Raw genomic sequence first — 27910 nt, 5'->3', positions numbered from 1 at the left:
TGATCTGTAAATAATTTGCTATTCACCAGATGCAGTAGTAATTTTCCAGCCTGTGGTTTCCACAGGCCATGTGGATTCCACTGAAAACTCACATTTACTTGGGGCTGGACCAGGGGACTTCTGCCCAAGAGCTAACAAAAGCTCCAAGGTCTCTGGGCAGAGCCCTGGCAAAGCAAGGCTGTTGGTGAGTAACTTGGAGAAGTGTGCGCAACCTCTGCCCTCCCTATTCTTCCTCCTTCCAAACTTCCCCTCTAAAAAGCCACATGCAACCTTCCATTTTGAACATTTTAATTAGAAAGTTACAAAACATCATAGCTTTTTACACAAATTTTGCATTAAAATAATTTAACAAAATGCAAAGCAATGTTTATACACATCTTTAGCTATCTTTCCATATCTCATTATCTTTTTGTGATTCAAACCAGCAACCATTTTTCATTTAAATCTCAAGAAAAAATTTTTAGGCATATAAACAGCCCTAAACATTAAAAAAAAGGCAGAGGGGCCAGTGTTAAGATATTTTTGTGCTTGAATACTTCAAAATAGCTTTGTTTCCAAAACTCTTATTTTTGTCAGCCTGGAAGAAAAGGTGCTTTGGAAATAACTAAATCTCCAAGGTAAACTGAGGCAGACACTGAGTGTGTTTGGGGGTGGGCATGAAGCATGGATCACAGCGAGTATGTCCTGCTAGTGCCAATGACATCTTGAGATCATAAAGCAGATCCATCCATCCTTTGAGGAAACTGCATGTATCCTTGGGATGAGAACGGAGAATCAGTCTTCTGTGTACAACAGAGGCCTGTTCCAGTGGTCTCTTCTCCTGCAGACGCTCATTGAGCCACGAGGGTAATCTGGCTGGACTGCTTGTTAGTCTGCTAATGGCCAAGCTGGATTGGGCTGCCTGGGCTAACATCTTCTTTATCCCCTCACTGCTACTTGTGTGTCCTCCCCAAAGCTGCCGGCGCCGATGGGCACCCTGTTCCTTAGTTGAGGGAAATACAAGTAGCTGGGCTTCTTGCTAGCCCTCTAAATAAACTCGGTGGTTGTCGGGCAGTGGGAGCCAATACCAACAACAGTTCTTCTGTCACCCATGTCCTTTTCAGGAAGGGGGAGGGCTGTCAAGGAGGAGGAGTGGCAAGTGTCCAGGCTGTTGGGTGAAGGCCAGAGAGAAAGAACCTGTTGTAAATCCTTACTTCCCCCACTGTTGCAGAGAGGATTGTGAATGAAACAGCACTTCTGACTTCAGCCTGCTATTCCAGGGGCACAGACAGAGGGCAAAAGGCAGGGCAAAGAGCCAGCCACAGCAGGGCAGGGATAAAGGGCTGTTCCGCTGAGCTGATGACAGACGACTGTCTGTTAGACTGAGGGCAGGTGGATGGTCCTGTTGTCAAGTCACTCACCCTCATGTACAAGCATACATGTGTTCTTGAGCGCTCTCTTTCTGTTTCTCCAATTCTCCAGTTAAAGCCCTCTCAGGTCTCGAAATCAAAGTTCTGAATGGGAAATTTATATGCCCAGGAGTGGAAAGTGCATGTGACCTGCATATCTATCATAAGAGACTTCCGAAAAGAGTAAAAAAGTGGTTGACAATAGGGGGAAGAAACGCATAGCATGTTTCTCAGTTCAAGAGAGGCAGTCTTTGCTTGACCAGAGATGGGACTCTTTCCAAGATGTCTGAACTGACTGTAGTTTTCTCCTGAAATTCAAGTCTAAAGCAAAAAAAAAAAGGCAAATTATAGCCCTCAGACCTTTCCACAAACTAGTCCCTGATGATTTGTTAAGTGCTTAGAAGATATGGAATTTGTGTAGAGAAAGAATTGCTCTTTGTCTCTGATAGGAAAAATACATATGTTGGCATGTGTCCCTCGGCTCTTTTCAGAAATGTCATAAGATGGCAGTTCTGGGAGGACAATGATGAGGTAGTCAGGGTCCTGCTTAGTGTTTTCAGAAATGATCTTCTTATGATAAGTGCTCCTTATACAGTTCTCCCTGGGGCACTGCTGTTACAGGGACTGTGGTGACTACCTGATTTTGAAACACAAATCTTTTGATTCTTTCAAACACCCAGAGAAAGATAAGCAGGATACTGACATATTGGATCCAGGCAAACTTTATCATTTCCCAGAATCCTGGTAGATAAGTACACACAGTTAAGGAGTCACAGATGACCTTTGCTAAATAAATGTTAAACCAAAGTTTAGTTAGACAGAAAATGGCAAAAATGTTTCAAATACCCTTAAGATAAAAGGGATAATAGAAGATTATTAAGTCAAAAATATGGATGATTCTGACCTAGAAGAATGGCTCAGAAAGAAATATGAACAGGAAATGAATTTTTTCCTGTATGAACAGCAGACAGAGTCATTCGTGTGAGGCTACAGCGCTGTAGCAATTTCAAGTCTAAGGCTTCCCACATCTGTTCCTTCTTGGGACAACTGAGGAATCCTTCTTTTCTTTTTCAAAACTGAGCTACTGTTGGCTCTTTAACAGAAAGGATATGAAATGACTTCCACAGGATATCGAATGACAGCATTAATCACAAATGGAGCTTCAGCGGCCCTTCCCACCAGCCAGATGGGGTTGGGGTCAGTCAGGACGGTGGTTACTGCAATGCAGACAATCAGGAGTTAATCAGGAGTTAATCCATGAAAGCTCTCTTTAGCAATAAACTATTGAGGGCTGTAAAAAAGTTCTTTGACCTCTCAGGCAAATTCTATACATCAGAACTCATCCCAAAGAAATAATTCAGAAGGAAAGAGAAATGGAACGTGCAAAGTTGCTCACACATTGTTAAAATAATTGTCAAAATACTTATGTTAAAAACATAGAAACAGTCCATGTGTTCTTTTGTAACTGCTAAGTGTCTAACCAAAGGAATACTATGCTACCAATAAAAATAATACCAATTAAAACTTTGTAGCAGCATGAGGAACTACTTATATTACAAAGTAAATAAAGATAATTGGATCCCAAAGTGTCTCTAAACTATGAGAGCAGCTGTACAGAAAATCTGCATATGGACAAAGACTGGAAGGAATGAGGAAAGAAAAGTTGATTTGTAGTTTTTTTAGTTTCAGTGTTTTAGTTCAGTTTTAAAATTCCTTTATTTTTGGAATAATGCTGCTAGAATATTAAATAAAATCAGGAAGAAATACCGGAATTGGAGTCCCCCCACTTATTAAGTGTCTGTACGTAGTACCTGTATGTAGTATCCATGATGTCTGGTTGCCAAGTAATACTTTAGATGCCTTTAGAGAAAACCTCAGACCACCAACCAGCCAGAGGTGCTGAGTCAGGCACATGGGATGGCCTGAGTGCCTTGCCTCTGTAAGGGATGGACACACTCTGCCTTCCAGCCAGAACCTAGGGTACTTCTATTCTCCTACTTTGATTACTAATAATTACACTTATACTCCCTATTTCCATCTGAAAACTATGGATAGTAATTTGTCCTTGGTTTCTTTTTTTTTTTTTGTGAGGAAGATTAGCCCCGAGCTAACATCTGTTGCCAATCCTCCTCTTTTTTTGCTGAGGAAGATTGGCCCTGGGCTAACTACCATGCCCATCTTCCTCTACTTTATATGTGGGACGCCGCCACAGCATGGCTTGATAAATGGTGCATAGGTCTGTGCGCAGGATCTGAACCCACAAACCCTGGGCCGCCGAAGTGGAGCGCACGAACTTAACCACTATGCCACCGGGCCGGTCCCAATGTCTTTGGTTTCTTTTACATGTGTGATAAAGGGAGCAACTAAATTAGGCTTATATTTAAAAAAAGGAAACTCATCCAGCCAGTGGTGAGATAAATATGGCAATTAATCAGCACTAACCTGCTGGACCATAGGAGTCAGGGGAGGGGGAGGGCATGGGTCTTCAGATCAGGAGAAAAAGGACAAATCCTAGGTAGCCTGTTTGCCTCTCACCACTGAGCATTTCTGGTTTTGACATTTTCATCATGACAAAGGCTCCAATTCTTTTTCTCTCCCAAGACCCCAATAACCTGGAAAGTCCTTGAGAAGTGTCTGAATGAACTCTACCCATGACTCACCATTCCTTGCCTGGTAAGCAGCAACAATGTGGGTGAGGTCGTAGTCACAGGCAAAAGGGCTGGTCCCGTTGATTACAGACACCTGCGATACAGCAGGAGGATGTGGTGTGAGTACCCGGACAGCTTTCCTCTCCTCTTTCCACCCTGCTGCCCACTCAGGCTCATCTCAGAGACCACCCTCTTATTCTTGGTGGCCTATTCCAGTATTAATAATCTTTTCTTCAAGGATGAATGAACACTCTTGCAACAACTTAAATTATTTACTCTCAGTCTTTCTCTTTGTGGGGATGGAAACAGGGGTCAATAACCACTTTTTACAGGTTTTAAAGATATTTTATAAAATACCCCGCTCTATTCCAATGGGAGAAATAATTCTTTTAGTTTTTTGGGGGTTTTTGTGGTGAGGAAGATTGGACCTGAGCTAACATCTGTTATCAATCTTCCTCTTTTTTGCTTGAGGAAGATTGTCGCTGACCTAACATCTGTGCCAATCTTCCTCTATCTTGTATGTGGGACACCACCACCACATGGCTTGATGAACAGTGTGTAGGTCCATGCCCGGGATTCGAACCCGTCAACTCTGGGCCACCCAAGCAGAGAACACAAACTTAACCACTATGCCACCAGGCTGGCCCCACTTTTAGGTTTTTTTAATAGACCGTATTTTCAACTCCTTTGTTTTTTTCTTGCTCTTCTCTGCATGATCTCTAACTTCTTTCTCTTTTAAATGTAGATATGGAAATAGGATAAAGTGCAAATAGTAAGCATATAATCCTCTGAAGAAGGAAATTACTTCCTGCTCTCTAATATCATATTCCTGTTGATATAAACCTTCAAATAAAAAGTGCTACGGGTTTCCAGATGACGACTGGATTCAGAATGCTGAGGACTTGGAGGAGGCATTAAAAACGTAAAAAAGAGGTTCCATTCCAAGATGGCAACATCAGAGCCCCCTGAACTCACCTCCTTCCACTGACACACTGAATCTACAGCTACATATGGAGCAAGTCCCTCTGAAAGAAATTCAGAAACTAGCTGAATGACTCATACATTTTGGGAGAATGAGAAAATACTCACATCACCCACATCGAAATGGGTCTTGGCACATCCTCACTGGGAGCCACTAAGAACAAAGAAAGTGGCTTGGACAAGATAAAGATTTGAGAGACAAACAAGAGCTCAGGCTGGGCTGAGTGACAGATTCATCTTCTATGTGAGACTGCTCTGTCAAGACTGAGAGAGGGGGCTGTTTTAGCTAATGTGCAGAAACCAACACAGAGAGTCAAGGAAAATGAAGAAACAGAGAAATATGTTCCAAACAAAAAAAACAAGATAAAACTCTAGGAATAGACCTTAATAAAACGGACAGGGCCGGCCCGGTGGCGTAGTGGTTAAGTGCACGCGCTCCGCTGCTGGCGACCTGCGTTCGGATCCCGGGCGCACACCAATGCACTGCTTGTCAGGCCATGCTGTGGCAGCATCCCATATAAAGTGGAGGAAGATAGGCACAGATGTTAGCTCAGGGCCAATCTTCCTCAACAAAAAGAGGAGGATTGGCATCAAATGTTAGCTCAGGGCTGATCTTCCTCACAAAAAAAAATAATAATAAAATAAAAAAATAAAATGGACATAAGTGATTTACCTGACAAAGAGTTCAAAATGACAGTCATAAAAATGTTCACTGATGTCAGGAGAATAATGCATGAACAAAGTGAGAAAGGGCAATGCAAGAAAATCACAGGCCAATATCCCTGGTGAACACAGATACAAACATCCTCAACAAAATATTAGCAAACCAAGTTCAACAGTACATTAAAATGCTCAGACGCCATGATCAAGTGGAATTTATTCCAGGAATGCAAGGATGGTTCAACATCCACAAATCAATCAATGTAATATACCACATTAACAAAATGAAGAATAAAAATCATATGATCATCTCAAAAGATGCAGAAAAAGCATTTGACAAAATTCTATATCCATTCATGATAAAAATCTCAACTAAGTAGGTATAGAGGGAATATATCTCAACATAATAAAGGCCATATATGACAAGCCCATAGCTAACATCACACTTAAGCTTTTCCTCTAAGTCAGGAACAAGACAAGGATGCCTACTTGTGCCACTTTTATTTAACATAGTACTGGAAGTCCTAGCCAAAGCAATTAGGCAAGAAAAACAAATAAAAGTCATCCAAATCAGAAAAGAAGAAGTAAAATGGTCTCTATTGGCAGATGACACAATATTATATATAGAAAACCCCAAAGACCACCAAAAAACTGTTAAACCCTAATACATGAATTCAGTAAAGATGCAAGATACAAAATCAGTTGTGTTTCTATATGCTAACAATGAAGTATCAGAAAGAGAAATTAAGAAAACAATCTCATTACATTGCATCAAAAAGAATAAAATACTTAGGAATAAATTTAACCAAGGAAGTGAAAGATCTGTATACTGAAAACCATAAGACATTGATAAAAGAAACTGAAGAATACACAAATTAATGGAAAGATATTCTGTGGTCATGGGTTGAAAAAATCAACGCTCTTAAAATGTCCATACTACCCAAAGCAATCTACAGATTCAGTGCAATCCCTATCAAAATTCCAATGGCATTTTTCACAGAAATAGAAAATCAATCCTAAATTTGTATGGAACCACAAAAGAACTCCAATAGCCAAAGCAATCTGAGAAAGAACAAAGCTGACGGCATCAAACTTTCTGATTTCAAACTATATTACAAAGCTATAGTAATCAAAACACTATGGAATTGGCATAAAAACAGACACATAGATCAATGGAACAGAATAGAGAGCCCAGAAATAAACCCAAGCATATGTGATCAATTAATTTATGAGAAAGGAGCCAAGAAACCAATGGGGAAAAGGATGTACCTTTAATAAATGGTGTTGGGGACACTGGACAGCCACATGCAAAAGAATGAAATTGGACCCCTATCTTACGCCATACACAAAAATCAAATCAAAAAGGATTAAAGTCTTAAATTTAAGACCGGAAGCTGTAAAACTCCTAGAAGAAAACATGGGTCTTGGCAATGATTTTTTGGATTTGACACCAAAAGCACAAGTAACAAGAGCAAAAATAAATAAATGGGACTACATGAAACTAAAACACTTTTGCACCACAAAGGAAACCATCAACAAAATGAAAAGGTAACCTACTGAATGGGATAAAATATTTGCAAATCATATATCTGATAAAGGGTTAAAATCCAAGATATATAAAGAACTTACACAACTCAAAAGCAAAAAACAATCTGATTAAAAAACGGGCAGAGGAATTGAAAGACATTTTCCAAGGAAGACCTACAGATGACTCACTGGGACAGGCACACCTTGTTTTACTGTGCTTCGCTTCATTACGCTTCGCAGATACTGCGTTTTCTACAAATTAAAAGTCTGTGGCAACCTTGCATTGAGCAAGTCTATCGGTGCCATTTTTCCAACAGCATTTGCTCACTTCGTGTCTATGTCACATTTTGGTAATTCTCGTAATATTTCAAACTTCTTCATTATTACTATATTTGTTATGGTGATCTATGATCAGTTTTCTTTGATGTTACTATTGTAATTGTTTTGAGCCACCACAAACTGCGCCTATATAAGACCGCGAACTTAATCGATAAATGTTGTGTGTGTTCTGACGGTTCCACTGACCGACTGTTCCTCCATCTCTCTTCCTCTCCTCAGGCCTCTGTAATCCCAGAGGCACAACAACATTGAAATTAGGGCAATTAATAACCCTAAAATGGCCTCTAAGTGTTCAAATGAAAGGAAGAGTTGCAAGTCTCTTACTTTAAATCGAAAGCTAGAAATGATTAAGCTTAGCAAGGAAGGCATGTTGAAAGCTGAGACAGGTTGAAAGCTAGGCCTCTTATGCCAAACAGTTAGCCAAGGTGCGAACGCAAAGGAAAAGTTCTTGAAAATTAAAAGTGCTACTCCAGTGAACACACGAATGGTAAGAAAACAAAATAGCCTTATTGCTGATACGGAGAAAGTTTTAGTGGTCTGGACAGAAGATCAAACCAGCCACAACATTCCCTTAAGCCAAAGCCTAATCCAGAGCAAGGCCCTAATTCTCTTCAATTCTATGAAGGCTGAGAGAAGTGAGGAAGCTGTAGAAGAAAAATTTGAAGCTAAGAGAGGGTTAGTTCATGAGGTTTAAGGAAAGAAGCCATCTCCATAACGTGAAAGTGCCAGGTGTAGCAGCAGGTCCTGATGTAGAAGCTACAGTGAGTTATCCAGAAGATCTAGCTAAGATAATTAATGAAGGTGGCTAAACTAAACAATAGATTTTCAATGTAGACAAAATGGCCTTATACTGGAAGAAGATGCCACCTAGGACTTTCATAGCTAGAGAGGACAATGCCTGGCTTCAAAGCTTCAAAGGACAGGCTGACTCTCTTGTTAGGGGCTAATGCAGCTGGTGACTTTAAGTAGAAACTGATGTTCATTTACCATTCTGAAAATCCTAGGGACCCTAAGAATTACGCTAAATTTACTCTGCCCGTGATCTATAAATGCAACAACAAAGCCTGGATGACAGCACATCTGTTAACAACATGGTTTACTGAATATTTTAAGCCTAGGGTTGAGACCTACTACTTAGAAAAAAAGATTCCTTTCAAAATATTACTGTTCATTGACAAGGTACCTGGTCACCCAAGAGCTCTGATGGAGACGTACAGTCAGATTAATGTTGTTTTCATGCCTACTAACACAACATCCATTCTGCAGCCCATGGATCAAGGAGTAATTTTGACTTCAAGTCTTATTATTTAAGAAATATATGGGCCGGCTCCGTGGCTTAGCGGTTAAGTGCGTGCGCTCTGATGCTGGCGGCCCGGGTTCGGATCCCGGGCGCGCCCCAGGGCACCACTTCTCCATCCAACGCGAGGCTGAGTCCCACGTACAGCAACTAGAAGGATGTGAACCTGCGACATACAACTATCTACTGCGGCTTTGGGGGGAAAAACATGAATAAATAAAATCTTTAAAAAAAAAAAAAAAAAAAAAGAAATATATTTTGTGGGCCGGCCCCGTGGCTGAGTGGTTAAGTGTGTGCACTCTGCTGCTGGCGGCCCGGGTTCGGATCCCGGGCGCGCATCAACGCACTGCTTCTCCGGCCATGCTGAGGCCGTGTCCCACATACAGCAACTAGAAGGATGTGCAACTATGATATACAACTATCTACTGGGGCTTTGGGGGAAAAAAATACATAAATAAAAATCTTTAAAATTAAAAAAAAAAAAAAAAGAAAAGAAATATATTTTGTAAGGCTATAGCGGCCATAGATAGTGATGTCTCTGATGGATCTGGGCAAAGTAAATTGAAAACCTCCTGGTAAGGATTCACCATTCTAGATGCCAATAAGAACATTCATGATTCATGGGAAGAGGTCAAAATATCAACATTAACAGGAGTTTGGAGGAAGTTGATTCCAACCCTCATGGACGACTTTGAGGGGTTCAAGACTCCAGTGGAGGAAGTAACTGCAGATGTGGTGGAAACAGCAAGAGAACTAGAATTAGAAGTGGAGCCTGAAGATGTGCCTGAATTGCTGCAATCTCATGATAAAACCTGAACAGATGAGTTTCCTCTTATGGATGAGTGAAGAAAGTGGTTTCTTGAGACAGAATCTACTCCTGATGAAGATGCAGTGAAGACTGTTGAAATGACAACAAAAGATTAAGAATATTACATAAACTTAGTTGATAAATCAGCAGCAGGGTTTGAGAGAATTGGCTCCAATTTTGAAAGAAGTTCTACTGTGGGTAAAATGCTATCAAACAGCATTGCCTGCTATAGAGAAATCATTTGTGAAAGGAAGAGTCAATCAATGTGGCAAATTTCATTGTTGTCTTATTTTAAAAATTTGCCACATGGGCTGGCCCCGTGGCTTGGTGCTTAAGTGTGCGCGCTCCGATGCTGGTGGCCCGGGTTCGGATCCCGGGCGCGCACCGAGGCACCACTTCTCCGTCCATCCTGAGGCCGAGTCCCACATACAGCAACTAGAGGGATGTGCAGCTATGACATACAACTATCTACTGGGGCTTTGGGGGGAAAAAATAAATAAATAAAATCTTTAAAAAAAAAATAAAAATTTGCCACAGCCACCCCAGCCTGCTGAAGCAACCACCACCCCGATCAGCCAGCAGCCATCAACATCGAGGCAAGACCCTCTACAAGCAAAAAGATTATGACTCCCTGAAGGCTCAGATGATGGTTAGCATTTTTTAGCAATAAAATGTTTTTAAATAAGGTATGTATATTGTTTTTTTAGACATAATGCTATTGCGCACTTAAGAGACTACAGTATAGTGTAAACATAACCTTTATATGCACTGGGAAACCAAAAAATTCGTGTGACTCACTTTATTGCGATATTAGCTTTATTGTGGTGGTCTGGAACCAAGCCCACAATATCTCCGAGGTATGCCTATACATGAAAGGTACTCAGCATCACACTAATCATCAGGAAAACGCAAATCAAAATCACAATGAGATATCACCTCACACTTGTTAGAATGGCTGTTATAAAAAAGACAAGAGACAAGTGCTGGTGAGGATGTGGAGAAAAGGGACCCCTTGTTCATTGTTGGTGGGAATGTAAACTGGTGCAGCCACTACAAAAAACAGTGGGGAGGTTCCTTAAAAAAATTAAAAACTGAACTACCATATGATCCAGCAATCCCACTTCTGGGTATACATCCAAAGGAAATGAAAACAAGATGTTGAAGAGATACCTGTACTCCTCTTTCTTTACAGCATCATTCACAATAGCCAAAATATGGAAACAACCTAAGTGTCTGTTAATGAATGAACGAATGGATAAAGAAGATGTGATATACACATACAATGGAATATTATTCAGACATGAAAAGAAGGAAAGCTTGGGGCCGGCCCTGTGGCGTAGCGGTTAAGCTCGTGTGCTCCGCTGCTGGTGGACTGGGTTCGGATCCCGGGCGCGCACCAATGCACCGCTTGTCAGGCCATGCTGTGGTGGCGTCCCCTATAAAGTAGAGGAAGATGGGCACAGATGTTAGCCCAGGGCCAGTCTTCCTCAGCAAGAAGAGGAGGATTGGCATGGATGTTAGCTCAGGGCTGATCTTTCTCACTAAATAAATAAATAAATAAATAAGGGGCCGGCCCCGTGGCTTAGTAGTTAAGTGCACGCGCTCCGCTACTGGCAGCTCGGGTTCGGATCCTGGGCACGCACCGACGCAACGCTTCTCCGGCCATGCTGAGGCCGCGTCCCACATACAGCAACTAGACGGATGTGCAACTATGCCATACAACTATCTACTGGGGCTTTGGGGAGAAAAAGGGAAGGAGAAAAAAAAAAAAGGTCAGTTTAAAAATAAATAAATAAATAAACAAACAAATAAATAAAAAAAGAAGGAAAGCTTGCCATTTGCAACAACAGGGATGGACTTTGAGGTGTATTACGCTAGGTGGAATAAGCCCGACAGAGAAAGACAAATACTGCATGGTATGACTTATATGTCGAATCTAAATAAAAAGTCAAACTCATAGAAACAGAATAGAAAAATGGGTTGCCAGGGATTGAGGGGTGAGGGAAATAGGGAGAGGTTGGTAACAGGGTACAAACCTTCAGCTGTAAGATGAATATCATCTGAGGATCTAACATATAACATGACGACTATAGCTAATACTAATGTATCATATAATTAAAATTCGCTAAGAGAGTAGAACTTAAATGTTGTCATACACACACAAAAAAGACAAATACGTGAGGTCATGGATGTGTTAATTAACTAGATGGGAGGAATCCTTTCACAATGTACACATATATCAAATCATCACAATGTATACTTAAATATTTTACAATTTTGTCAATCATACCTCAACAAAGCTGGAAAAACAAAAAACCAGCAAAGACCTTTCCCAAGCAAAAAAAAAAGGTGTCATGTTAAGTTTATGTGTTATACTCCCCCTCCCTTTTTTTCAACTTAGGTTGATTACAAGCTAGAGTGACCATAAATCCCAGTTTATCTGGAACAGTCCTGGTTTCCACCTATAATAACTAATAATATCCCACTTTCATTTTCAAAAGTGGCCAGCCCAACTGATATGGGCCCCCTTGTGATAAAATAAAGATTACTAATGAGTGGTCAGATGCATGAGTTCTGGCCTCAGGCAGACAATTCGTGGCCTTGTTACTTTCCAACTGTGGAACTTTGGGAGAAGTAATTAATCCCTGGAAGCCCCAGTGTCCTCGTGTAAAACGAGAGCTCACTCTTTCAACAAACCTGTCTGAGTGCGGACAGCGTGCCAGGCACTGTTTTAGGCACTGGGGTGAGAGTACAGGAGATATCAGTGCTTTCACCACTGAGGGAGACGGCAAATAAACAAACCCAAAACGACTCTTTCATATTTCAGGTGGAAGTAAGAAAAGTAAATCTGAGTGAGGGATGATGCAATGACAGGGGAATGCTATTTTAGAAAGAAGTATCCGGAAAGACTGTGCTCAGAGACATTTGAACAGGGACCCGAATGGTGTGGCAAAACAAGCTATGTAGATACTTGGCTGCGGGAAAGACAAGTGCAAAGGCCCTGAGGCAGGAGCTGCTTTGTGGGTTTGAAGAAGAACAAAATGGCAGTATGGCTAGAAAAGAGCAAGGGGGACAATGATAGGAAAAGTGGCTGGAGAGCTGGGAAATGACAATAGTAGGCATCTTGTGAGGTTGCTGTGATGATTAAATGAGATGATATATTTAAACCTCTTACTCAGAGCTGGCATATGTTATATGCTTAATAAACAATGGTTAAAACATTTTTCAAATGTTTTACAGGAACTGAAAAAGATCACTTGGAATATGCTGTGTGTGTGTGTGTACCTGAAAACAATAAACAACTTTGTTCTTAGATAAAGACATATTTTTTTCTCTCTTTGTAGATGTAATACAGGTATCTCCATATTTTGAAAGAATTCATAGCAAGAATTCCTCAGAAATCCTCTTTTACGCCACTCACAGAGAAATGCTATTTCCAATTTTCTTTCCTCCCTCTTCAAAGAATTTGATAATCTGTAACATAGAAACAAAGGAGATGAATAAGAAGCATGCTTACATTGTATCGAACGTCTAGGCCGCCATAGCTTAGGGGCTGCTTCTGCTGCAGCCTCAGGTCTCCGTTCACATATAACTGGGACCCTGGAACAGCGAAGGAGGATTGGAGAAACGCCATGCTCTGCATCACGAATGTTGACATCCTCTGAAATTATTAGAGCAAGAGACAATAGCGATTTTGGTGAGTTCTGAAGATCTCTGGGTTCTAAGTGTCACTTGTCCGTGGTTGAAGCCTAAGGGTCCCCCACATACCTGGTTTAGCCATGCAGGAAGCACTCCGCCCAAAACCTTCTGTGCTATTAGTAGCTCACATAAATTAATATGACCCCAATGAAAAACATTCGATTTGCCTAAGTTAAATCTCAAACTACGCCTCAGAAAAGAGCCTTCTTCAGTATGGGTTTTCCTAGAAATCAGAATGAGGGCTTTGTTCTTTAAAAAACAAAAGGTAAAGGATGGGCTTCCCTTGGGAATTGACTCACGTGCAACTGGTAGGAGAAAGTCAAGATGAGCTGCACGGCCACAACATGCTCCGTGGACTGCAGGGGCAGCTCCAGTTTAAAATGTAACATGTCCATCTTCCCATCCTGGTTCCTGTCTTCTTCTCTAGTCTAGAAACCCAAAGAGGCCCAGTGACCCTGGTCCTTAATAAGTCGAGAAAGATCCATATTACTGTGGTACATACACAATAACCCATTGTTCTGCCTTACACAGGTATTTTCTCTCTTACCGAAAGAAAAAGAGAAAAATAAATAGGTATAAGTGGATCAATGCTGGGGAAAGAGACACAGTGGGCACGGCCCCTGAACTTCATACTTGTGCTTCTTGAATGTTCAAGGGCCAAACTGAATGGCAACTTGAAGTGGCAATAACAACAATAAACATCTGGACGGCATTTTTCTTCTTTGGTTGTCTCATTTGATCTCTTTTTTGTTTGTTTTGTTGCTCGCATTTTCTTTTTTATAAACGTGCCAGAGTTTGTATGGAAAATTTAAATAGCACATTAGAATTGTCCTCTATTTGTCTAGAAGTCAACTTTTTAAAATAGAAAAGAAACTCATACTAATCATTATGCATTCCCCAAACAGACTCAGCAGAAAAACACCAAGCTCTATTTATATCTTCTTTAACCACAAGCGTCTTTGCTTCCGATTCTCATTGTTGGACCTCACCTCATCATTGATGTCAGGACTTTAAAGCCCAGTGCATCTTTTAGTACCAATCAATAAAACGAAAAAGGAAGCTAAGTAAAATCAGTAAGGCATTAAAACTACACCAATACTTTATAAATTATGGACATGAAAGCAGGGAAAACAGAGATCTGAGGAGGAAAAAAGACAAATTACAGCTCATAAAAAAACAGTGGTATCCAGTCTTGCCATCCATAATCTTGCCTCATAGTGATCCTAAAATGACTAGGAGAAAAGTATGGTTATGAAATGTGATCACTGCTGACATGATCCGTTGGCACAACTCTGGATTTTGTTGCTACAACGGATCCTTTTCTGCTGTAGGTTCCCAGAAGGATTCTACTATGGTTTATCAACATTCCTACCTGAATTCTCCATCTACTGATTCATTCTGCTTTCCACCAACACCATTATGTGAGGAAGAGATTCTCTGTTCTTTTTCAGGCTAATAAGGTCTTTTGAGATGGAGATATCTGTTTGCAGAAACTTTCAATCATTTCTTTCCTTCTAGACAATAATGTCCTTATCCTAGGCCTTGCTACAGAGAAACCTACCCTCCCTCTTCTCTTGGACACTATTTTTTTTCTGTCCTGTTCCATCAGGTTTGCAGGTGCAGGGGAGGGATATCTGTTACCAGAGCTGACGATCAAGTTACTGAGACAATTATGTATTAGCAATTACGAGTAGGATAGCAAAGAGGCTGCCTTGTCTCCAGTGAATTTTCTTCACTTGGTATCTGGGAAGACTTGGAAGACAAAGTCAGATTAACTCTCTGTAGTGGATCCATGCCTTCTGGATCTTTAGGGTTGGACAGGAAGACAAAGATCAAATGTCTCAACTTGCAAGAGAGGCCAGTGGCCAGGAGGAAATTGCCAGAAGAATCCAGACTCCAACACAGTGTGGGAAGGAGAGAACTGCATTTCATTTGAGCTCTACAATAAGCCTCAGATAAGCAGAGCAAGTATTATCCCAACTGTATAGATGAGAAAATTGAGGCTCAGGGAGGTTAAGGGATTTATTGGATACAGCTAGTAATGGTCAAGACAGAATTCAAAACCATGTCTTTGACCTTGATTCCAGGACTAAAATGTCTAGACTTAAAAAAAAAAACTCAGGGAGAAGATGTAGGGTAGGACAAATCTTTTCGAAAAAAGCCAGCATCAAAAGATGAGTGTAAGTCTGTATACCTGCTCGTACACACACTTTTACTCCAAGTTCACAGAGATCTGACACAGCACTGTAATTAGTGTCTACTTGTTAAATTCACTCATTAATCTGTTAAGTATTTTTTGAGGGCCTACTATGTGCCAGGCCCTGTTTCAGGTGCTGGGAATAATGGGAAACAAAATAAAGTCCCCACTCTAATGGAACTTACATTCCCAGCCAGGGAGGCAGAAAATAAATCAATAAACAAGTAAATATCAGATGGCGATAAGTGCCACAAAGGAAAATGAAGCAGACTAAAATTAGAGAATGACAAGGGTAGACTTAAACAGAAATTTTTACAGAGAACATTCAGGAAGACCTAACTGTCAGAGACCTGAAAGAAGTGAGGTGATGAGGCACAGGATACCTGGGGAAGAGTGATCCAGGCTAACAATGTGTACGTGCTCCAAGTACAAGCGCACCAGTGCTTAAGAGAGTGCAGCGAGGCCGGTGCAGCCGAGCAGAGTGAGTGAGAGAGGATGAAGAGGGCCAGGAGAGAGCCAGGGGCATCCCTCACAATCACCTATCACTCAGGTAGACTCTCGCTCCCCCAGGGCTGGCAAGGTAGGCTACATTTCTATGCTATCACTTGGACCACTGAGGAAATCAATTATTTAATTCCATTTAGTTCAAATCAAGCTTAACACATGTGCAACGACTATAAAGGCAGGCATTCAAAGGGCTAATACTTCTTTAACACAAGCTCAAGGTTAGTATCTAAAATCCAATGGGTGTGTCTGGCTAAGAGATTTCATAAGTCACACCATCACCTTATTTTTATAAGGTATATGTGCAATTTGGAACAATTTTTATATCTGTTGATTGTCCCATCTGATCTCTGTGCATATCCCAAGAGAGAGGTATTATTACTAACAATAGTAATAATTAGAGAGGTAGGTACCATCATGCTCTTTATATAGATAGTTACATTGAGGCTGAGAGAGGGTATGGAACCCAATGACAGAACTGGGGCTAGGTTCTAGGTTTGCTGACTCCTGATTCAGTGCTCCTTCTATGATAGCCCATAAGAACTCTAATTTCAAAGATTTCTGGTGGTTAAAGGAGGATAATCCTTTACAGGTATAATGTGAAATCAATATTAATATACTGGATAGGATAAATATAGGCATTGCTGGATTTAGTCAACGCATATCAGCCCACCTGTATCAATCAGGGTCCAATCAGGAAAATAGAAACTAAAATAAAGTTATTTTAACAGAATTTAGTACAGGGGATAATTGGTCACACAGGTTTTGGAGGACACAGGGAATGCTGTGATAACATAGAGAGGATACCTGCAGGAAGCAGCAGAAAGGGAAGAGGTTGGCATTCCCTTAAGGAGCTGGGACTTAGATCTCAAGAAGGGAGTGCTGCCCAGCTGGTGCTGGCGCCTCCGGAGCTTGGAGGAAAACCCACCAGAGGTAATTGATAAGGCTGAAGGAAAGACTTACTCCTTCCCATTTGCATCACCCCAGCAATGATTCTTCACCCTGGCAGCAGCAACTGGTTGCAGTTCCCAGTTTTTTCCCACTCCCAGAACAAGGCTCATCATGCCTCCTACTGGCAGAGCCTAAGAGGGAGCCAGTGGGCAAGGAGAGTGTGGTTTTCAGGACCTCAGTGTGAGCATCACAAAGCAGAGTAAGGGAAGGTGGATTTCGAGCTGAGACAAGACCTAATAACAGCACACCATCTCACTGTAAGAACTGCTGTAAATTTAAGGAGAGGCATTGTTTCCAGAGTCCCCTGACTGGCAACATTTTTTCCATCATGGATTCTACAGTATCTGATGGCTTGTTTTCATCCCTTTCATTCTTTTGAATCATATTCTCTTACAAAAGGTTAATTTCTAGTTTATACCAGTGTCCATTTTACCATATATTTGTCATCACTGGGTGTTCCATTTTTTTCTTTTTATGCTGAAAATACTCTTTGGCAGTCTTTGGGTCTCCAGCAAAGTAGGGACCACTACTTCATCACTCCTAGACTCACCAAATCCTTGCTATCTGTATTTCAACAAATCTAAGATACCATCCATCATAAAATGCACCATTATTTTATATACCAGTAAGAAAGGAAAAATATTTTCAATTAAACTATGACAACAATGCTTTCTAATCACTTAGAGTATTTTGTACTTATTGAAAGAGCTTTTAGACACAGGTATATCTGATATATTTATGCACATACAAAAATATAAGCAAAATAAATTGATCCAGGGATTTCTAAAACTTCATTACACTGTGATTCTTTTGAATTACCTTTTGACTCAATGATATCTATAGTTTTCTATGCAATTTTGTCCTTTGTGCCATCAAACACATTGATTATAAAGCATTTTAAAAAACAATTCATAAAAGGAACTAAAATCCATTGGTCTAGGCTCTTAGGCAGGCTTTAAAATTATGTACAGCTAGCCTATTTTTAATTGCCTCTTGAACCTTCCCCTACCTGCTCTCCATTTGGTTCTTAGGGGTTAAAATACTGTTTTACTATCTTACTATTTTGTCAATTATACCTCAATAAAGCTGAAAACTACGTTTTACTATCGTCTCTGGGGTTTTCTTTTAAGTTGCTGATGTCCCCTCTGCAAGTTTTGGTGCTGGCACTTTTTTTGTGAGGAAGATCAGCCCTGAGCTAACATCCATGCTAATCCTCCTCTTTTTGCTGAGGAAGACCGGCTCTGAGCTAACATCTACTGCCAATCCTCCTCCTTTTTTTTGCCCCCAAAGCCCCAGTAGATAGTTGTATGTCATAGTTGCACATCCTTCTAGTTGCTGTATGTGGGATGCGGCCTCAGCATGGCCGGAGAAGCGGCGCGTCAGTGCGTGCCCGGGATCTGAACCTGGGCCGTCAGTAGCCAACTGCGCGCACTTAACTGTTAAGCCACGGGGCCGGCCCGGTGCTGGCACTTTTTTTTTTTTTTTTTAAAGATTTTATTTATTTATTTATTTTCCCCCCAAAGCCCCAGTAGATAGTTGTATGTCATAGCTGCACATCCTTCTAGTTGCTGTATGTGGGACGCGGCCTCAGCATGGCCGGAGAAGCCGTGCGTCAGTGCATGCCCGGGATCTGAACCCGGGCCGCCAGCAGTGGAGCGCGCGCACTTAACCGCTAAGCCACAGGGCCGGCCCCCGGGGCTGGCACTTTTGATGTTTACATATATGTAGGCAATGAGGACCATGCCAAGCCTGTCTCTTGTCCAACAGCTATTATAAGATACCACAGACAGGAAGACACACTCTGTTTCTCTTGGAGGTAATTCCATATCAGTATCTACAGATCCACTTCATTAAAAAAAATAGCTATGTAACATTCCCCTGGGTAATTTCTTTAATGAGTCTTCCATTGCTACATAGGTTGTTTACAATCTTTTGCTATTACAAACAATGCTGCAATGAGCAACTTTTTATACGTCATTTCACATGTGTGCACAAACCTCAGGACACCTTACTGGAAGTAGAAGCAGGCACATGCATTTGTAATTTTGACAAATATGGACAAACAGTCCTTCAAAGAGGTTATACCAATCTACACTCCCACCAGTGATACACAGGAATGCGTCGCTTAACAACAGAAATATGTTGAGAAACGCATCCCTAGACGATTTCATTGTTGTGTGAACATCATAGAGTGTATTTACACAAATCTAGATGGTACAGCCTTCTGCACACCTAGGCTAGATGGTATTAATCTTATGGGACCACAGTCGGGCATATATGTGGTCTGTTGTTGACCGTTATGTGGCACACACCTTATCGGGAATGCTTGCATGCTTCCCTATGTCTTGCCCACAGTGTTACCAAACTTCAATTTTTGCCAATTTGATAGATAAACTTGGTATCTTAATGTATTCTTGCATTTCTCTAATTATGAGCGCAATTTCATATGTTTAAGAGTTATGTGTTTCCTTTTCGATAAACTATTCATATTCTTTGCCATTTTTCTATTAGGTAGTTGGTGTTTTAATTATTGATCTGCAGACACTTTGTTAGGAAAATTAGCCCTTTACAAGTGACACAAATGATAAAACTTTTTTCCTAGTTATCAGTGTTTTGACTTTGCTTATGGTTTTCACCATGCCAGTAATTTTTAAAATTATTTTTATATAGTTGCATTTATCAAAAATGTTTCTTTTATGGCTTCCAGATTTTACGTCATACTTGGAATGGCCTTTCCTACCCCAAGATATAAAAGCTTTCACTCATCATTTGTTTCAGTACTTTAATGATTTCATGTTTTAAATTTAATTTTGATCTAGCTGGACTTGATTCTGGTGTACAGTCTGAGGACTGGCTTCATTTTTACTTTTTCCAGATGGCTTCCTAGTCGTTCCCACACCATTTTATTGTATAAGTCATCTTTCCAAACTGATTTTATTTATTCATTCATTCATTTATTTTTTTTTTTGTGAGGAAGATCAGCCCTGAGCTAACATCCATGCTAATCCTCTTCTTTTTGCTGAGGAAGACCGGCTCTGAACTAACACCTATTGCCAATCCTCCTTTCCCCGCCACCTCCCCAAAGCCCCAGTAGATAGTTGTACGTCATAGCTGCACATCCTTCTAGTTGCTGTACGTGGGACGCGGCCTCAGCATGGCCAGAGAAGTGGTGTGTCGGTGCGCACCCGGGATCTGAACCCCAGCTGCCAGTAGCGGAGCTCGAGCACTTAACCACTAAGCCACGGGGCTGGCCCCCAAACTGATTTTAAATGCCACCTTTGTCATATTTGGGTTCATTTCCATACTTGTTATACAAGTCCCCAAACTACACTGCTTTACTTAGTATACTTTAAGGTATAGTTTAATATCTGGTAGAGCTATTCTCCTTGTATTACTCTTCTTTTTCTCCTAGAATTTTTGTTTATTTTTCTATATATCTATTTCTCTTTCCCCCAAAATTACGTTTTCATTGAGATTGTATTAAAATTATAAAGGAATTTAGGGAGAACAGACATCTTTACAATGTTGAATTTTCCTATCCAAGAACATGACATAAATTATCATTTTTTTCTTATCTCTTTTGTGTCTTTCAGCAATCTTTTAAAGTTTTATTCATAGAGATCTTGTACATTTCTTAAGTTTACTCCCAGGTAGTTTATCTTTTGGTTTGCTGTTGAGGTCTGTACTTCCACTGTCTTCTCATTTCTTGTATCTCATGATTTCAAACTATTCTCAAACCAAGAGCTCAGGTAGGAAGGAAGCAAAGCATTTATTGAGAAAGACTGTAGATAACAAGGCCATAAATTACTTATAGACACTGGCCTAGAATGAAGGGGTAAAAAACTAAGAAAAAGGAGCTTTGGTTTTGTGTCTGACAAAAATTACCCAGTATGAAAGGATTAACGGTTCCAGGCACCAAAAAAAAAAACAGGTAGTCTTGGCTTTGTAGATTTAAAATCGGAATTCACACACACCAGAAGCAGGGGGAACATGGGCAATGCTCTCAAGGGAGCAGTTTCTGGTTACCGAGATAAGAGGCTAACACAGCGGTCCAACCGGGGAGCCAGCCACTTGTGGTGGATGAACAAGTGAAAAGAACGAATGAACGAAACCTAACGCTATATCCCTGTTTTCATGATTCTTTTACATTTTCATGATTATTTCTTAGACTCAAGTAACCAGAAGAATAAGATAGAGAGGAATATACAAATGTAAAGAAAAAAATTTAAGACAGGGACTGCTAACCTAAAGTAAACCAAACAAGTTAATTTTTTATTTGGAATAAAAAATCCTTTGTTTCCATTTTTGGAAATGAAACACACGCACATGGAACACCAGAAGTACACTGGGTACACAATGAAAAGTAAGCATACCTCAACACTGGCCTCTCATCCAGTCACCCTTCCCAAGAGGCATTATAATCTCAAATAATAAAAATGGGCAACGTGTCATGATTAGTGAGGAGCTACCGAAAGAAATGTCTCCTACTCCAGTTCTATTTTTAAAATCAATTTAAAAGACCTAAGCATTTAAAGAATCAAAGTGTTCAACCATATTTGTTAGAAAAACAGACTTCCACTCCCATAACAAATATTTTCATCTCATTTACCTGATTATTTAGAAACGTATCTCCATGTTTTAACATTTGAATTGGCACTTCTCGATTTCTCAGTTTCAGGCATTCTCCATTGACTTCCCACAAGGAAAGATGAAGATTTAGTTTTCTTCCCCTCACCTCCCACCAGCCCCCACCACCCACACCCATACCCACACACACCCTTCCCATTCTTTTGGTTAGTCAATACTCAGTGTTCACATAATTATGACTACGTAAATACCATTCACAACTCTGATTACTTTTCCTTTCTCACTGTTCCTTACTTTTTCTTTCTCTGGAGTTACTATTTTATTTGCTTGCTTAGTTTTCCATGTACTTACACAATTTCAACAAACAGCTTCCATTCCAATTCAAAATCTTGCTCACTGCAATATTCTAATAGTGAAAAAGTAAAAGCAAATCAAATATCCACCAACGGGGAACTGGTTAAATCCATCATGGTTTTTCTATATTATGAAATACTTTGCAGACCTTAAAAAGAATAAGGTTAATTAACAAGTATTGATTCATGTACCAAACTAAGCCTTTAATTTTATGCCTTTCTGTATACCTGTAACTTTTTCATATTTTACAATGAGCATACATTTTTATAATCAGAAAAAAATATAAGAAAATGTAACCAGAAAAAAAGTAATCTGAATCATATTTTGTTTGTAGTTATTCATATAACAATAAGGTTTAAAACTTTTTTTCATTTTATTTAGCTGCTGGAAAAAAGTCTGAATTTTTGTTTTCAGCTGCACAAGTCTGGCTTGTAGGCCAATCATCTCAGAGATGTGTAAAGAGATTCAACTTTGGAAGAAGGAAAACCAGAATTTTCATACTTCCAAAGCAAAATGTTTTCAGAAAATGTGCGGAAAGGGGTGACTGTCAAGTAAGCACTCACTTATCCTGAACCAAAGACTAAATTACAAATAGTAAAATGCTTCATTTCCATCCCAAACAGCTGCAGGATGGAGCAGCATCTAAAGGTACAAGCCCAAGGACTGGGCCAGCCCGACTTTCTGGGGAGGTCGCTGAACCAATCACCGCCTTGGCTTCCATGTGTCAAGTCTGCATAAAAACGCCTACCCTTTGCGTTCCCACCGTGGTGCGATGCACAACTGCAGCGACATGATGGGGTTACAACAGGAACACTGCTCGGCCTTCATGACCCACGAACTTTCCCGACCACCCTTCCATGAGGCCAGGCCCGGAAAGGACGGGGCCAGCGACAGGCTGTCCCCAGGCTTCTGCACTGTCAGGACGCAGACGCTGACAGCAGTGGCTAACCTTCTTGGGGTTGGAGACGGCTTGGAGAAGTCGAATGAAACGAGAAATTTACCTCTCAGTAAATTAAACCAGTAAAAGAGGCCAGTAAATAGGCTTAGGCCAATGAGCCTGTGCACACAACCTCCATGGGTTCGCGAACCCTTAAGATCCACGCTGGGCTCCCCGGGGGCTCAGGCCGGGCAGCTCGCTACCTCCCTCCCACCGCCACCACCGCCCAGTCCCCGGGGTGGGGAGGCTAGAAAAGGGCAGGAATCACGCACCGAAACGAGCGGGACGCGCAGGTGATCCCCCTGCAGCCGGTTGAAGGCGGGGAACGTGCTCCACGCGAGGAAGCCGCCGCGCTCGGGTCCTAGCAGGGCTACGAGCAGCACCTGGTGCTGGAAGCGCACGGTCGGCTGCTCCTCGTAGCTGCTCCGCTTCAGCCAGAACCCTGAGGTAAAGAAGGCGGGAGGGCGGTGGGGAGGAAGTCAGGAAGGCCGGCCGGGGCGCCGCGGGCCGCGGGGGCTGTGCTGCGCACCGGCCGGGGGCAGGCTCACCGTGGCTCCGGAAGGCCACCAGCAGCGGCGGGATGTACGTGAGCACGGCGGCCAGCAGCAGGAACACCGCGGCCTTGGAGCAGAGCCCCGCGCGGTAGCCGCGCTCGGCCGGGTGAGAGTAGAGCTCGTAGAGCGCCATGAGCTCCCCGCGGACTAGCGCCGCACGCCCGAGACCCCTCCGCGGTTCGAGAGGAACGACTAAGTTTGGCTTCTCCTAGTGGCCATAGCTGTGGTCTCCACGGCAACCGACGGTGCAGGGAAAGGAACCAATAGCAAGGAAGCGGGGCCCCCGTAGGGGCGGGGCTGACGGGGGCGATGCGGGCTGGCGGACGCTCGACCCGCTTTACGCGTTGCGTACGTTTCTCCAAAGGCTGGGTGGAGGTAGAATGTTTGCGTGCACGAAAATCATAGCCACCGCCCGTGTTAACACTTGTGTAAAAGAAGATTTTCATAAAAGTTGCCTTACAGTAAATAGCTGTTTGTATGTTATCTGTTAATCCACAATGTGGTTCATACTTAAGTCCAGCTAGTCACAGCACACCCTACATGGGAGGAAAACACACAGAACATAAAACTGGCCGTGATCCTCCACCTGTTCCTGGGATAAGACAAAAACCAGGTCCCTTTGTCTCCAAAGTTTCTGTTGCTTTCACTCTACTCCATAGTAGGACAGACATAGAAACAGGACACAAATGTCGCGGCTCTTCGTGGGATAAAGGATAATTACTACATAGCTCTCTGCTATACTTTGTTACATGTATTGGGTACAAGCCTGGCTACTGGTTTTAGAGGAAGCTATGGTCCTCCCCAAAGATAACATTGGCTTATCACTTAATTGAATGTTTCTAACCCCCAAACCAGTATTTCGAGCATGGCAGAAGGATTTTTTTTTTTTAAACCATGGTTCACAGCCAAGTTCTTCATCAAAGGGGCTTGAAGGATCACACTGCAGTGCCAAGAGATAGTGTGAAGTTTGTGCTTAGAGTGGAGTCCAGTAGTTGATGCCCCTATTTTGAAGGCAACCTAGAAGTGGCTTTTAGATGAAGAGAACAACTGAGATCCTAACAACACAGACAGAGGGAGGTCAGGATCTGCCCATTTGGGATAACTAGCTAGGGCCCTTACCATAGTCCAAGGTGACAGTGTCATCGGCCATATGATGCTTTTGACATATCTGGTCTAGTCCTACTCATTCTTGCTTTACAGCTTTTCTGGGATGGCAACACAGCTCTTAAATACAGCAATTGTTAGCTTAAAGCTATGTTATGATTCTGACATTATATTGTATCTATGGTTTAGTGGATGACTTTCATTTATTTAAATAACCATTAAAATAAGATTCTAGAATAAATGGTTCTACTATCGCATTGTGAGGGTGGCTCTGAGGAAAGAGGTGTTTCCCTCCACAGGTCCTTCTTTCAGCAGGAAACACACTGTAGCTAGTGTCACTTGGTCACTGCTGAAACAGGGAGGTGACTGCTAAGAATTTAGGTGTATGTGTTGGGGCCCGGTCTGGTGGCGCCGCGGTTAAGTGCGCGCGCTCTACTGTAGCGGCCCAGGATTCGCAGGCTCGGATCCCGGGCGCGCACCAAAGCGCCGCTTGTCAAGCCATGCTGTGGCGGCGGCCCATATAAAGTAGAGGAAGATGGGCACGGATGTTAGCCCAGCGTCAGTCTTCCTCAAGAAAAAAAGGGGAGGATTGGCATCAGATGTTAGCTCAGGGCTAGTCCTCCTCACAAAAAAAAAAAACAAGACAAAACAAAAAGAATTTAAGTGTATGAAGTGCTTCAGCCTCCCCTGAGATGCCATGAGCTTTGCAAAAGTATTTAATAATAACAGATACTAAGGGCCTGCCCTGTGGCTTGGTGGTTAAGTGCGCATGCTCTGCTGCTGGCGGCCTGGGTTTGGATCCCAGGGGCGCACAGACGCACTGCTTCTCCGGCCATGCTGAGGTGGCGTCCCACATACAGCAGCTAGAAGGATGTGCAGCTATGACATACAACTATCTACTGGGGCTTTGGGGGAAAATAAATAAATAAATAAAATCTTTAAAAAAAATAAAATAAAATAACAGATACTAATATTTACTCTTTGTTTCCATGATTTGAGGAAGCTAGTCTTTGTGTTTTTATTTCAATTCTTTAAGAGAATATTAGATTTTTTTAAATGCTAAAGATCTGTGTATATTTTGTCATTTTCACACATTCATGACTGAGAACTGACTTCTCAGTTTCCATTTCCATAATTTTCTCATGTTTCATACAATTTACCTCCAAGATCAAAGAGAGTTGTTCTCTTAAAACTACACATTTTAATCATGTTTTACCCCTTTCTAGAAGCTCCCATTCAGGGTCTCTTGAATCAGTTTAAAATTCCTGAATTTTTGCTTCAAGGCTTTGCAACATTTTTTTCACATTGGCATTTATCTATATTGCTGAACCTTTGGCTTTCCAGTTCCCCATTCCAACTTCAGCCTTTGTTTCTATCTTTTTTTTTTTTTTAGGGAAGATTGGCCCTGTGCTAACATCTGTTGCCAATCTTCCTCTTTTTTCTCTTTTCTCCCCAAAGCCCCAGTACATGGTTGTGTATCATAGTTATAGAGTTATAGCTCTTCTATATGGGACGCTGCCTCAGCATGGCTTGATGAGCGGTGAGTAGGTCCGCCCCCAGGATCCCAACCAGCAAACCCCGGGGCAGGCCCCCAAAGTGGAATACTCGAACTTAACCCCTATGCCACCAGGCCCGTCCCTGTTTCTATCTTTTAAGGGAAGTTTATCCTTTAGAAAATGTACTTTTCTTTCTGAAACATAAGATTCACATTCTCTGTGAAGTCTTTCTTGATAAGCCTTGCTTGGCTTTGTGTCAGCCCCCATTGCCCTAGCCATCCCTCAGTATCCATGTTCACACACCTCTCCAACATTTGAAATTTATTCTGTGTGTGTTATAAGTCTGTTAATGTGTAATTGCATATATTGATGATCCTATTTCTCCTCCTGACTCACCTCTTCAACTAACCACCCCCTCAAGGAAGGCATCCAGTGTCCTTAGAACATTCAATCAGCTAAATGTAATGACCCAATAGGCGAAGAAGGTGATGCATATCATCAAGGCAGATCAGAGAACCCAATTAGAATGGTGAACTGGAAAAAGACATCAAGAAAGTAGGTAAAGATAGAAGACAGAAAGACATTGCACATCGAGACAGGTGACACGACTATCAATTGGGTGAATGGTGGATCTTCCCCCTGAGAAGTGTACTAAGCTCTTCCAGGCGCAAGGTGGTGTACACATGCCTTGGACTAGGACACAATGACCAGCTCTGTAAAGGGAAGCAGGGATCTTCAGTTCAATTCTAACTCCTCCACTGATTCACAATCAGATGGTGAACAACCATCTTCATCCCTCAGTGTTTAATTCTATTTGCAAAAAAGGTATTTTCATTTTTTCACTCACTCTCTAGCTGATCTCATCCAGTTCAATAGCTTCAGTATTTCTCTTCTGAATCTGAGACTCATAGATCCATTCACCTACTCTACATCTTCACTTGGATGTGTCTCTTGAGCATCTCATACTTAATATATCCAAAACCAAACTCTTGATTCTCACTCCTCAAGCTAGCTCCACTCTATTTTAGTAAATGGCAATTCCATCCTTTCAAAAACCCTGACTTGACTTGTCCCTCATACCTCATATCCAATCTATCAGCAAATTTTGTCTGCTCTACCTTCAAAATATATCTAGAATACAACTGCTTCCCACTGCCTCCACGGACACCATCTTGGTTTAAGCCAACATCATCCTTCACCTGGATTATCACAATAGGCTCTTAACTGTTCCCTTTGCTTCCATCCTCAACCCCTTACTGTCTACACAAAAGCTAACCTGATCACTTAAAAAGGAAAGTCATATCATGTCACACCTCTGTTTAAAACCCTCCACTGACTCTCATTTCATTCTAAATAAAATCCAAATTTCTTCACATGGAATTCAAAGCGCCACACAGCTTTGTTCTAGATCTCTTTGATCTCATCTCCTAACACATTCCTCCTTGCTCATTCGCCTCCAGCCACAAGTGGATCCTTCTTATTCCTAGAATATGCCAACCACTTTACCTAATTAGCATTCTATCCCACCATCACTCTCTAGTCTCCAACCCTGCTTTATTTTCCTGAAACAGCACCTATCGTTACCCGACATATCTATTTTCTGTCTTTTTTTTTTTGTGAGGAAGATCAGCCCTGAGCTAACATCCATGCCAATCCTCCTCTTTTTGCTGAGGAAGACCGGCCCTGAGCCAACATCTATTGCCAATCCTCCTCCTTCCCCCCCCCCCCTTTTTCTCCCCAAAGCCCCAGTAGATAGTTGTATGTTATAGTTGCACATCCTTCCAGCTGCTGTACGTGGGACGCGGCCTCAGCATGGCCCGAGAAGCGGTGCGCTGGTGCGCGCCGGGATCCGAACCCAGGCCGCCAGTAGCGGAGCGTG

General features: G+C 41.7%; 1 protein-coding gene across 3 annotated transcripts; it reads right to left on the bottom strand.

Annotated features, from left to right (window-relative positions):
- Positions 1-271: 271 nt before the first annotated feature.
- Positions 272-23698, bottom strand: TMEM231 (transmembrane protein 231). 3 transcript variants are annotated; one of them, XM_087419918.1, is made up of 8 exons: positions 23426-23678; positions 23150-23319; positions 21938-21992; positions 21609-21691; positions 13647-13775; positions 13166-13309; positions 4049-4130; positions 2165-2605 (listed from the first exon to the last, which is right to left on the bottom strand). In XM_087419918.1, exons 1-8 carry the CDS (start codon positions 23562-23564, stop codon positions 2484-2486), a joined length of 924 nt encoding a protein of 307 aa, XP_087276044.1. In that variant the 5' UTR covers positions 23565-23678; the 3' UTR covers positions 2165-2483. The 3 variants fall into 3 exon arrangements, with proteins under 3 accessions (XP_004437159.1, XP_087276044.1, XP_087276045.1); XM_004437102.3 differs by lacking the exons at positions 21609-21691; positions 21938-21992 and adding an exon at positions 272-2140 and having other exon boundaries at positions 2500-2605; positions 23426-23671; XM_087419919.1 differs by lacking the exons at positions 2165-2605; positions 4049-4130 and adding an exon at positions 10433-11084 and having other exon boundaries at positions 23426-23698.
- Positions 23699-27910: the final 4212 nt, after the last annotated feature.

Source organism: Ceratotherium simum, chromosome 30 (genome assembly GCF_057802395.1).
Source record: "Ceratotherium simum simum isolate JZ-2026a chromosome 30, ASM5780239v1, whole genome shotgun sequence".
Taxonomy (NCBI): Eukaryota; Metazoa; Chordata; class Mammalia; order Perissodactyla; family Rhinocerotidae; genus Ceratotherium; species Ceratotherium simum.
The sequence above is the reverse complement of the archived record's forward strand: the minus strand, read 5'-3'. Positions and strand labels throughout refer to the sequence as shown.

What these genes read in the sequence shown, in the direction of transcription:
- TMEM231 (XM_004437102.3), bottom strand. Translation starts at nt 23,564, where the DNA reads ATGGCGCTCTACGAGCTCTACTCTCACCCGGCCGAGCGCGGCTACCGC. An exon ending in CTTTCTCCTACCAGTTGCAC is followed by an intron (nt 13,310 to 13,646) that starts GTGAGTCAATTC and finishes TAATAATTTCAG; the next exon opens with AGGATGTCAACATTCGTGAT. An exon ending in TATCCTGTGGAAGTCATTTC is followed by an intron (nt 2,141 to 2,499) that starts ATATCCTTTCTG and finishes AACTGTGTGTAC; the next exon opens with TTATCTACCAGGATTCTGGG.